At 38.3% G+C, this 13,398-nt stretch overlaps 1 protein-coding gene across 2 annotated transcripts in view; it reads right to left on the bottom strand.

Annotated features, from left to right (window-relative positions):
- Positions 1 to 3,601: 3,601 nt before the first annotated feature.
- The window catches only part of ggt1b (gamma-glutamyltransferase 1b), a 22,750-nt gene continuing 12,953 nt past the window's right edge, over positions 3,602 to 13,398 (bottom strand). For both annotated transcript variants that reach the window (XM_046066161.1, XM_046066160.1), the window contains 7 exons: positions 12,458 to 12,607; positions 7,489 to 7,625; positions 6,096 to 6,283; positions 5,882 to 6,009; positions 5,312 to 5,424; positions 5,062 to 5,175; positions 3,602 to 4,312 (listed from right to left, as the gene is read on the bottom strand). In XM_046066161.1, the coding sequence (XP_045922117.1) occupies positions 4,166 to 4,312; positions 5,062 to 5,175; positions 5,312 to 5,424; positions 5,882 to 6,009; positions 6,096 to 6,283; positions 7,489 to 7,625; positions 12,458 to 12,607 (977 nt within the window). In that variant the 3' untranslated portion in view covers positions 3,602 to 4,165. The remainder of the gene's footprint in view (positions 4,313 to 5,061; positions 5,176 to 5,311; positions 5,425 to 5,881; positions 6,010 to 6,095; positions 6,284 to 7,488; positions 7,626 to 12,457; positions 12,608 to 13,398) is intronic.

Here is a 13,398-nt window from a genome sequence, read left to right as displayed (position 1 = left end):
GTGTCAACAGTGTTGTTATAGCCACAAAGTAACGCTCTTGCTCTTTTTCTGTTTTTGTTTTCTTGTGGTTAGTGGAAGTTACAGTCGCGAGGACAGGGAAAGTGTAGCTTCAAGCAGCCACAGCAGAGAGATCTTCAATTCAATTCAACATCCAACATGCGTGTTGCGCTGACAGACGTGACACTCACTTTCCTAATGAAAGACAGGTAACTTACTGAGCAAAAATAATAAATTTTAGCGTTGTGTTTTGATTTTCACGTGTGTTCATTGAATGTACCGGTAGCCACCCCCCACCCCGTCGCGAATTTCACCCATTCTAATCTGGTCACCCTAGTAATAACCCCTCATCGCAAAACTGTGGTTAATTTGGGGCAATTTGTAACATTCACCCCTATAGTTACTCAAATAAATTTGAGTAATCATGGGGAATGGGACACTGTTTGATTATCTGCCCTGTCAGTCTTCGTTTTAGCAATGTTGTCAGATTCCCAGAACCTTGCAATTAACTTGATAGATTGACTGACAGAAATGATGGACAAAAGTACAAAAATAAGACCCAAGTTATAAACTGGACTTATCCTTTGAGCTTAATGGACCACTGCATATATATATATATATACATTTTCAGTCCAGCCAGTCGTCACACACACTCATCCTGATGTCATACCACATAGATGATGTAAACTAACGCACAGTAAGCACACCATGAGGCAGCTAGATAATTGCTGAGATCTGCTTTTATGAGGATTACACACTAACCGAAGTGTAAGGTGTCTGCAAAAGCGAGCCATTAAAGCAAATCTACTGTAGTTCAACACAAAACAAAACCAGACGCTGTTTCATTAATATTAATGAATCTTTTATTTTCTGACTGAACTGTGTAATTTTCTATGAAAGAGCTTTTTGTAAATGAGTCTGAACTTTCAAAATGACATCCTGCCAATTGAACCTGCCCAAACAGAACTTTTACTGTGACTTTAAAGATTTTACTGCATGTGAAACAGCCTTAATCTGGTTCCTGAGCATATTGTGATCTTTGTTGAAAGATTAGGGAAATGCTGTAAAATCTCTTTAAAATTAGCTTCAAAATTAACAAAATGATATAAAAAACTTGCTTATATTTTCTTACCACAGTGTTATTTTGTATTTTCTGTTTTAATATGTGAAAATGTTTTTGTAAATTTGTATCTACATTTTTTACTGTGAATATCTGTGTGTTCACAATAAAACACAATGCCCAAATAAGGTGAGCAATCGCTGAGTCTCTTCACCAGATATCACATACACATAACATTGCTTGAATGCATGCTTTGTTAACCCAAACATCTTCAATACGCTTTTCACTGTAAACTACAGTTCTTTAAACATCAATCCTTTGTTGTTAGTATAGTATGATCAGCAATAATCTGCTTCATGTTTTCCTGTTTGCCTTGTTTTAGAGCAGCACATTTGCACTGAGACAAAGGAAGCATTAATGAGATACAATTCAGTAGAGAGACTTATGAATTAGTAATGATTTCTTAAGTGGATTCTGCCCCGTTTTCCTTTGAGGCGCTAGATGTGAGTTATGAGAACATGCAAATTTTAGAAAGTGTGAAGCACCGCTGTCTTTGTTGTATGACAAATGAGTTAATCTAGATAAATTGAGACTTCATAGCTTTCGTGTCATGATATTAACAGCCATTTAAAGTAAACACCTGTTTACAATATGCAGAAAATGTCTCTCCACTAATAGTCTTTCACGCAAAGCAAAAACAGTAAAATAATCCTGTGGTGAAGCAAATGATATCAACAGTAGTTATTTTGATGTTATTATTTATGCATTCTGTTTGTGTGCATCATTATTTGTAACATAAGGCCATGCAACGCAGTGGATCGAATTAAAACCATGTAGGCATTGATATGCACAGAGACTTGAGATCTTTTCATGCCTAAAGGGTGAGTAAATTGGCTTGTCTGAGTTGCATAACTCTGAAGTTCATTAAAACTATGTGGAAGTAAGATTGTGCTTTATTGGGCCTTAAAGGAAAACTCCAGTGTGACTTGCTCATTTTTTGCATTTGCCACCTCCTTGCAAATAAATGTTATCACACCATGTTATACAATTAAAGATATTTTAAAATTACTTTTACGGGAATTCCTGGTAGCCAAGACGACTAAAACGCATGCCATGTAATATTAACATATGCGGTGTGAATCTCCCCTCTCCCGTCAGTCTCTGCTAACTACTGTCAATGAAGGCAAAAATACCAAAACAACTGTACTGAACTGAACACTGTACAAAGTTCAGCCCGATTTCAGTTAGATTTGATGGAAAACACTCTGCTACAGTATGTGAGCTATCTCTAAAAATCTTAATTAAAATTACAAAACCAAAAGTAGCACGACAGAAGGAGGTCGTGGTGATGGGGGTAGCTGCTCCACCAGATGTTATTGGCATGAGTGTATCAGCAGAGTAATATTGAGGTGTCAGGCTAATTGCTGTGTACCTGAATATGACTGGGTGTTACAAGTTTTCTGGTAGCCACAAAGCTGGTGAATGAGCCACTGATTCTGAAGCATGAAATAAACAGCTGATGTCAGTCAGTTATATACTGTATGTAACTTCAGTGCTTTGCCTGAACAAATGCATTCACTGTTTAATTAATTAATTAATTAATTCAACAATTAGGGTGCTCCATTAGGAACACAACAAAAGAAAAAGAATGTCTTATTTCTGTATTTTTATTTCTCATATAAACTTTTGTTTAGCCATGCTAGCGGTATGACTCTATGACTCTGTCAGTTGGTCTACCTCTTTGGTAGCATTTAGATCAAAAGTACAGCTAAGCCTAAAGTCTCAGAGCCAATAGCATGGTAGGACTCCAGTGGCTTTCATACGTCAAACAAACAACAGTTAAGCCAACAGATACAGTAAGTAAGAAAGCTTCTGCCGGGTAGTCTGTAAAAATAGTTGTAATTAAAGCCTGAGACAAAGACCCCAAATACTTTTATATAGTAACTGTGTTTAATAATTAAAGTATGTTCATTTCTAGAGTTTATTTTGAAAAATAAATAAATTACTGTACCAATTTGCTAAAAGCAAGACATACATTAATGTTAGAAGTGACCAAATAAAGGATCCATTCACATTGAGATTGCCCTTCATTTTAATTCTTTAATAAATACATGTCTAGTAAGAATTGTTGTATGACAAAAAAAAAAGTTAATAATTATAACACAGTCAAATCCGAACAAGTCATCTGCAGCCAAACATTAATGAAGGCATTATAATTTAACACTTTCATACATTTCAGTAATTATGTAATACCATTTACATTCCAGCTGAGAGAAGAGCCCTGAGTCCCAACTGTGACAGTGAGCAGAAACAGCTGTACCATTGTTGTGGGGTCATTAATTGCCATTGCACTGTGGGTTGTGGGAAATTACTGTAAGTTATTATTAAGTAGGACTGCTTGTCCCTCAGGTGTAACAGTCCTTTATTTTAATAGCAGCTCCTGCCTGTGCTTACTCTGTTTGATGCCACCTCATATGAGCAGTCCTGGTAAAATATCTTTTTTTTTTTTTTAAATGACTGAAAAAATTATATTTGAGGCCTCCGTTTAGTTTTTGTTGATTTATTTCAGTGGATATTTCCTTAACCAAGAGTTCAATCGTTAGTTATTACCGTAGTCATCACATATCATATCTTTATTGGACAACAACAGCAACAGGAAACAGCTCTGCAGTGCTAATGATTTACAAATGTGGTTCATAAATTGGTAGGAATGTACACATTTATGACTGTTTGACAATTTTAACATTTCCAGGTCTGATATCCTTTTTCAATTTCAACCTTATAAGCCGAGAATGATGGTAAAATATTGTGAATTTCTTAATTACATGAAATGATGATGATGTGACATGTAAATGCATTGTAGAGTCAATATTCACAATTAATTTCAGAGTGAGGCACTTTCAAGGGAGCAACAAGTCAATGCTCTGTTATCTGAGTTGTGTGTTATGAAGTACATGAACGTTATTCAAACTTACTGACAGAACAATTGGTTCCCCAGATAGCTGACGATGGTTCCTGGTTCTTTATTAAGTCTCCAATCTCATACCACTGGTGTCAAGGATTACACAGCTACAGTCTCTCTGCATAATCAGAGGTGTATTTATGACCTCAGTACCCTGCAGCGTACGCCCACTTGCGAGGATCAGACTGAGCATGGAGTCCGTCATCATGGCGTACCACCGCCTGCACCACAGCTCCTGTTGATTTGAGGAACTCTGTCTCGTGGTTCTTTAATGCCAAACCATCCAGGACGTTCTGTGAACAGGAGCATATATGAACAATGCTGTGTTTGCTTATAAAATGCTTTATCTATGACAATGTATTAAGGTCACTGTAGGTTCAAAGACCAACAGCATAAAAAATTATGGAAGAATTGCAGAAATTTATAAATTACTAAGATGGGACACATGCTTTCAAGTGGCTTTGATGCAGTCACTGATATCTCGATCAATGTGATGCCAAGATCATGCTCGGTCGAGTGGTAACATCAAAACAACTGTATACTGTAGCATTGCTAACAGGTATAAACAAGAATTTTAGTTTGGTGGAAACAAAAATCATATCATAAGATCATTATTAATGCTTTTTGGAGCATCACATTATTTTACATCCCAGTGAATTGATCAAATCTAGGTTTAGATCTATAGTTTCCAAGTGTAGGAAAGAGTATTATTTAGAGGATCTTTACCACATGTAGCCTGCAAGGAGGTGTGGATCCTTTTCTATTTATTTCCCTCAATAGTATATGTAAAAGATAAACAACCTCTTTTAATACATCCTATAATGAACCAGCCTTGCTTTCATTTTGTTATCAAAGGCCTTTTTACATTATACTCATCCCTGAGTATAAATCTAATGAACAGTGTCCCCAGTCCTGGTCATGACTCAGGTATAAGGGCTCAGTGTTAGCTGGGCTTTTGGGTGAAGGACTATCTCCCTACAAGCCACAACACCATGCTATTAGTCACAAATATCAGTATTGTTTACTAATTTGTGACACTCACTTTGTCAAAGCCAGGCTCTGCTACAGTGATGTTGGGACTCAGCTGGTTGTGGATCCTTGGATCTGACACGGCTTTATTCAGATCGTAGTTGAAGAACAGTGCATTCAGAATCACCTACAAAACAGCCAACATTTCCGCCAAGAGATTACCAATTACAGTTCTTAGCCATAGTACATAATACATTAATTTAAAAAATACTTTAAAAGGTTCCAACAGCAGTATCAGCATCTGACCATGGCTTGTGTCTTACCTGAGCGACAGAAGTAGTGATTTTTGTACCTCCCGAGCCTCCGACCACCATCTTAACTTTGTTGTTTTTGTCAAGGAGGATGGCTGGGCACATAGAAGACATTGGCCTTTTTCCTTTTAACAGAATTTAATAGTAGTTTTAAGTTAACAGAGCAGTAGAATGAAACAATGTCCTTTGCAGTCCCTGTAAAATGTATTCACGCCCTTTGGAAGTTTTTATATTCTATTGTGTCAACACTGAATCAAACAAGATTTAATGGATTTATATTCACTTTGTAGAGATCTGTTTCCACTTTCAAAATGTAAAAAGAACCCACACATTAAATCTATGTTGGCTCAATGCAGTAAAACAACAAAAGATGTAACCTTCCAAAAGTTAGTGAAGACATTTGATCAACTCTATATTTTTAGTGGTAATGCACAAAAAACATAATGTACAGAATCAAGGACAGGTCACATTCTGCATGACTTTATCATTAAGATTGCTATTCTTCAGCCTAATGTTGAACATCCAATCTATATTACAATTTTACTGCTTTTGAGGGGGGGGTGGGGGGGGTATTAATCTAACCTGGCCTGATGAAGTTGTTTGGTGAAGGAGGCACTCCAAAGCCGTTTGTGATAAGCGGGGAGCTGAAGTCGTCCATCTCATCATTAAGAAGTATCCCTGTCGATCTTGACATGACTTTGGAGCCAAAACTGCAGGAAAATGTTAACCAGTAAGATATCATGGGAGTTTTTTGGTACAACATAGGTAAAAGTCTTGGTCAGTTAGGAGGTCATACTATTGGTTGATGGTGCTGGTGGCGGCCACAGCACTTCCATCTTCTGCTACTACGGAGATGTGTGCAGTCCCATAGTTTTCAGGCAGGTAAAACTCTGGCTCGTAGTAGTTGATATGATGTGTGGTGTCATCTGTGATCTTTTCACGTAGGCCAGCAGCATAGTAACTTGAAGTCATGTTCTGGATGAGCTGTGTAAGACAAAGTGGGACATGAAAAAAAATCCAAGACAGGCAAATTCTTCCTTGCTTTTAATTATGTCTCTCTGTGTAGTCTGGAAGTTGCCTAGCTAAGCCCAAGTCTTTCTTGTCTAAGGGATAAAATAGCAGACATTCACAGATGTCTCCAAAGATGGTTTGTTGAACTATGCTACATGTTATGATTTGGGTATTTACTCTACAAAGTCCTTACATATCAGGTGGAAACATCACATTATTCTTTATCACAGTGTAAGCTATCCAGCATGTGATATGAATACATATATGCCAAACAAGTATCCTATAAATTATATTGATATACTACAAAATTGAAACAGCAAACACATTTGTGAGAAACATAATACCACCTAGATTAGTTTTTTATCATCATAATGAGTAAACATGGTTGATAACAAATCTGCCAAGTTGGAAAATGTTGATACTCAACATAACTGAAAAAAGTTTCCATGACAAGGTATTTTATTGGTTTCCTTGCTCTAAAGCATGATTGAACTTTTTGTAGTTGTATTTTAGGCATTCACACCACTCTGGGGTCAACAGTGAGTTAACATTTACCTTGAAGAGTAACTTTACACTCCCCGAAAGTCTTGTTTTTGCTGACCACCAGTGATTTAATGTCTCACCATGCTGCAGTATGTACAGGTGTACTCTAAGACACTTAACCCCTAGTTGCTCCAGAGGCATGCGACCTCTGACATGTATAGCAATTGTAAGTCGCTTTGGATAAAAGCGTCAGCTAAATTAATAAGTGTAAATGTAAATGTCACCGTTAGGTGTGGTTACAGGGCACATTTCAGACCAACCACACCCATCAGTTAAGCTAGGTGTGGTCGAAGGTGAAACAGGGTTGAAACTTTTAACCAGAGGTGCCCAAACACTGCCCTTCGGCCTTGTTTTAAGTTACTCTTGAAGCAAAGTGAAAAGCCACTAGGTGTACAATTTGAAAATGCCAGTCTTTGGCACATCACTTGAAGCATGCTGCCACCCTCTTTCAAAAGTTTTAAAGGACAAGTACAAAGTATTAGGCCTTTAGCTTTGGAGAGGTTTTTTTTGTTCCCTACTTTCAACAGGAGCATCTGCAGCCTCTGGATAGGTAGCATAAATATAGTGCTATTCCCCAGAATGTAAAACAGACCCTTTAACAGTATAATCATTTTAAGCAGAGACCACAACCTTACATCTGTGATGTTGAGAAACTTCGGATCTCCAAGTAGGGTCCTTTTTGCATAAGCAAAACGATAAGCCTCCACGATGCGATGGTAGGTTAGGATCTTTTTCTCAGTGCTTGCCATACTATCTGGGGTGAAGTTGTACCCTGTGGAAAATATAACAATCAGTAACTTGGTGTGATAAGCAGCCACAGAAGAAGTAGAGGAAGTAAGAAGAAGAAGTACCACAGCCTCACCCATCTGTCTTTATTCAGTTGGGTGTCCAGGTTTAAAGATAGGAAAGGAGACAGCTAAAATGGACTTGACCCAGTCTGTTCCTGTGTTTTTGTTTCGTCTAAAAGCTGCTGTGACCAGACCATGGGTATTAGCCTGAGCTGACAGCAACAGAGGGGAACAGGAGGAAGTCTGAGGGAACCGAAGAGTATTGGTTTGATGGGTTTCAGCTGTCGGACAGAGGCAGGAGTCACGGTACATCAGCAGGATGAAACTTCTGGGCCACCACTTGACTGTGTCCACTTAGAGGTAAATTGGTGAGATTAGTGTTAGTGTGTGACACTGTGGGCCGCAAGTGGGTGGTCAGAAGAGGAAACGTTGAGAGAGATTCATTACTTCGGAAGGATGTTTCTCATCTAATCTCAGAGGAAGACACTGTAGTGAAAAGTAGCAGAGAGGCAGTGTCTTCAACACAGACAGTTTGGATTTTTTGCAATGACCAGCCAACACATGGTAAAATCAGACATATGATGGAGTACACCTAAATTATATAGGATTATCTGATGAAAATGAAGATAGACCAAGGTAGCAATGACTCGATTAGCAACATATTCATGAACTTTAAGACTGTGAACCTCTTTGGTGTGAAGACACAGACAGCAATGATCATTAGATCTTAATTGCTGCATTCAAACAAAAGCTAATCTGTCAGGGTTACAGACTCCCTCAGTTAAACCTGAAACTGTTTCAGTAGTTTATTGCTTTCTGACTTTGTGAGGCATCTGTTACTGTTCGAGTAACAGATCAACAATCCAAGAGTTTTCATTCCTATACAACACTGTCTTCCAAAACCCACATGACAGTTACATTCATATGTATGTCACGTCAAAGGAATAGCTCGACATTTTGGGAAATGTGCTTATTCGCTTTCTTGTAAATAAGCTTTACAAAAACCAAGACCTAGCAAGCCAGCAAATAAGTTATTACTTATTAGTCGAACAGCAAGAAGGCCAGCCTGTCTTGCATCTTTTCAGCTCTTTTGGCTCACACCAGCGAGTAAAAGCCTGTACGATATTTACTCTTCTTCGGTCTCTCTCTCTTCCTCACTTCCTCTGACAACATCTTTGGTCTCTTTGCAGCCTCTGGCATGATACCCATACATACCAAACTGGCTTCTTCCAAAGAAGCAAGTTTACATTGTACATGCTATACTCTTTGATTCTTCTTAAAACTAGCTTCATTAAAGAGTCATTTTGATGAGTGTGACGTGGTGAAGCATTAAGCTGCTGTCATGAAAGATTTTAATGTTACATAGCACTATATCAGGCGCCCCGGGCCCAGAGTGGTAATGACAGAGATGTCATTCTTCCTATTACAGGTCAGTATACCATCAAAATGATTTTGAAGCTGTTGTTTTAAGACAAAAATACTAAATAATGTTGCTTTAAGAAGAAATCAGGATAACTACACTGATATTTTTGGCCAAGGCAGCCCACCAAACACACCATCGTTCCATTTAGGGCACATGTGTCAAACTCAAGGCCTGCGGGCCGAATCCGGCGGGGAGCCGAGAAGTGACGGCATCCTGCCACTACATTGTGATAATTTTCCGACAAGTGGAGGTGAGAAATGTATACAAACAATCCCTAAATGTCCAAGAGGAGAAAAATTGATGCAGAAGGAAGGCAATTTTATGAATGGTGGGAAAGTGAATATATGTTTGTGCTTCAAGGAGAAAAACCGGTAGCCTAGGCCTATGTCTTTTGTGTTATGAGGCAGTATAAGTGATGAAGGATCAACGTTAGTTAAGGCTTGTGCAGACTACTCGACTTTCAGCATTGGCCGAAAGATGTAACACATGCAGGTAGCAGGGATTGTCTGAGCTACAGAGAGAGCTGGAGGGGAGTAAAATGTATTTTGCGGTGAAAAAGTAGCCGCCTGCTCTGCCAGCTGCCTGCTCTCATTGGCTGGATGTGGATGTCTAGTCGGCCGACTCCACCAGATATTTGGCGTGCTAGATATCTGGCTGACGTCGGCGACATGTCAGAAATGTGTCAGGGAGCCGTTTTGATGTTGAGTAGTTCACAAAAAACGACTGGCGACCACAGATCAACGGCTGATTTACCCCCGATCACAGCCTGATGGTTGCCGAGCTCTCCTAGTGGCAAATCGGGCTAAAAATCGTGTTGTGTGAACTAGGCTTCGGCTAGTAGCCTATATGTCTGCATTTTTCCAGGTAATCAAACTATCTGTCATTAGTTGGATGTATGCCCTCTGCAAGGCTGTGTGCAGCTGGACTATTTGTTTTATCAAATGTCACATCTGTCCCATGTTATTAGCAGCTCACAATTATTTGTTTTACCATTCTGCACCTCTGGACAGTGAAAAAGTGAAAAGTTACTTTAAAAGCTTTTGTTTGATGATATTTGTCTTTGTTATTTACTTGAAATGTTTGATCTTTTTAAATCTTGTAAATTCATTTATTATGTTATAATAATAGACATTTTATTTTATTTTTACATCTGATAAATGTCCTTAACTTGAATACATAATCAAATAAAGAGACAGTTATTGAACAATATGTTAAGGAGTTGTTACGTTTATACAGTTTTACAGTTGCAACTGGCCCTTTGAGGGTAACTGTAATGCTTATGTGGCCCTTGGTGAAAATGAGTTTGACACACCTGATTTAGGGGCTCAGATTAGGGGTGTGATGAAACACTGAGAAGTGACATTGCACACGATTGGTGTCCATGACTAAAAGACAAGAATATATTTTAATAGACCGACTATTTAGAAAAAATATTTATAGTTTAAAGATTGAATAGGGGGGTCTGTGGGTCCTCCCCCAGAAGATTCTGAGCATTAAACACTTAAATTCCTGCATTCTGGAGACATTTTCTGCACCAATTTGTGGTGGAAATGTCTTCATTTTTATAAAGGTAGGGACAAAATTCAGGTGGCAGGAGACAATTCACAATGTAAAAATATAATGCTGTAATCAGTAGCTTATTATTATTTTTTGCTTAACAAATGCTTTCAAAAAGTGGTGGCTACATGTCCTCAGCGTCCCAAGTGTAAATGACCCTCACTCCCTGCTCCCTCACTACAGGTTGAGCTACTCCATGCTTATCGCTTCACCTCCACTCTCTTCCTGCTCTCTCTCTCTCACTCAGCCCATCACGGTCACTTTGTCACTCTGTTTCGCTATCACGTGCCTCCTCTTCTGCCTGGCAGTGGCCACCACAGCTCTTTTACTCCTTCAAGTGTCTGTGCCTGCACTACGCAGGGTTGAAGCTACTGCAGCCCCGGTATCAAACATATCTGTTAGGCCTATTTCGCTCATTTGGTGGCCCTCTCTGAAGAATGTTTTTTTGTGGCCCGTAACGCAACAACCAGAGAGCAGAGGTGGTGGGGGCTAGTAAGAGATGTGATTGGGCCAGCCCAATGTCAGTATAGAAAATTACCCAATGGGCCTCTGTCCATGCTTTACGGGCCGATCGTTGGCCCATTTTTTAAAAACAGTTAAATAATAAAACAGATAAATAATTTACGTTACACGGGCCCCCGGGCATTTGCCGGTGGGCTTTGCTTTGCAGCAAAGTGATCCATTTTGAAGGTGTATGTGGACTGTTTAGCAAATATATGTCGAATTTCTAAAATGTTTTTCTATTTATTAATATTTCTCTATAACAGGGTGGACATGATAAGCTTGACAACATCCAACTACAAACAAAATTTGGAAATAGAAGTGTAGAAATGTTCTTTACTTCAGCCGTTTCTTATAACCTCCAAATTGTTGGTGGTGATGTCACTAAATACATCGGCCTGTTTCTTAAAGTGGCAGTTACATCACAATGACAGGGTGGACAGCAATTTCAGAGACACGTACAAAATGTTTTATATTATAATGAAAATTAAAAAATTATCAAAGTAAAATCTTGTTTTATTAACAAACTTGTGAAAGACCATAACTACATAGAAATACTATTTTAATTTTGTGTAATTAAACACTTATTACACTCACTGAACATAGCAGAACAGCTGGTGGGACATGCAAAAATCACATGCACCCAATCAAAGAAAATGGTATAAAATGAGGGAAACACATTTCTAGAGACTAATCATTGTACTGATGTGTGTGTAAATGTTATAACAAAACCTCAGAATTCTATTATTTTACAATATGTTCATGATGACTGAGTTATTCTGAGGAGGATGCTGATGTATTGCGTCGACTAAATGCAGTCAATGTAACGTTACCATGTAACAAGCATGGATTACTTCAACCTTAAGCTAATAAAAATCTACGATGTTGCCCCTTTGAAGTTGGGGAAAGATTGTGCATGGTTAAAAGACACCACCATTGACTGTTAGACAGAAGCTGGTGGTTCTTTGATGAAGACAGTCCAACATTGTGAACAGTACTTGCACATTGTTCGTTTACAGTATAAATGATATATATTGCAGTCATATATCATGTTATATGATATATGTGTTACTGTTACTGTGTTGTAAAATGCAGATCTACATGGATCTTGTTTGGGAAAATAGGCTTACTTCGAGATGTCAAGTCTTACGTAACTTTAAGGTAACTTTAAGTCAACAAAGCTCTTTATTTTAAGAGCAGCTTTAGTGTACAGTAGATCAGTATGCTGCTCAGTGGAGTCCTTTCTGAGAGAGTGACTAGCAAAGTGAAAGCCACTCACATTAAAGCACATCTCTCCCACTCAGGGTGATTTTTGGACGAAGTATCAAGGCTTACCATTCAAGATGTTTAATATCAGCGAGAGCACAGGGCCGCTAGCGGGGGCATTGGGAACAGCCATGGTGTACTCCCCCACATTCACCCTTAAAGGATATTCATCCAAGACAGGCACATAATCCTTCAGATCCTCCATTGTGATGATACCGCCTAAACAGGGATTGACATGCACACTGTGAATGCACAGTTAGACAGATCTGGCAATACTAATCCTTGTTACCATGGAAGTTAGCAATGCAGAGAGAGGAGCATATTAGTATGTTTTATTATAAGTCTTTTTAGCAAATTACTTCTAGCAATAATGATGATTATGATAATGTCCTTGGTGTGACATTAGCATGCTTCGTGGATACAAGAACATGATCTAATCTGCAGAAATAGCTGTTTGGGTTGTAAAATAAATTCCAGATTGAAAAGATGACTCCATTTTGCAACTTTTTCACAATAAACGACAAAAGTGGAAACTTGTATTTTTTTTGTCTCCTTTTTATAGTAGGATTGTTCATCTCTTTGCTGGGAGTCTTAAGTATATTAATGAATGTGCCTTCAGACTTTTTGGTCCACACTCATTGACTTTCCTAAGTTCAAGTTCAAGTTCATTTTATTTATATAGCACATTTTATAGCAGCCAATGACTGACCAAAGTGCTTTACAGAACAACAAAATTAAAAGACACTAACACCATGCATAGCAGCACATCATAGAACAGTACAGCAAAGATAAGAACAGCTTAGAACGGGAGAAGCACAAGCAATCATAGAGTTATCAAAAATAAACAACAGAAAGGACATATAAACATACACACACACACATATACATATAGATATATGTATATACAAAGATACACATACATAAACAACCTTAATTATAGGCCAAAGAAAACAAGTGCGTTTTTAAAAGTGACTTAAAAGAGATCACAGAAGGGGCTATCCTAACGTCTA

This window comes from Micropterus dolomieu, linkage group LG13 (genome assembly GCF_021292245.1).
Source record: "Micropterus dolomieu isolate WLL.071019.BEF.003 ecotype Adirondacks linkage group LG13, ASM2129224v1, whole genome shotgun sequence".
Taxonomy (NCBI): Eukaryota; Metazoa; Chordata; class Actinopteri; order Centrarchiformes; family Centrarchidae; genus Micropterus; species Micropterus dolomieu.
This window is presented reverse-complemented; position numbering and strand designations above follow the sequence as displayed.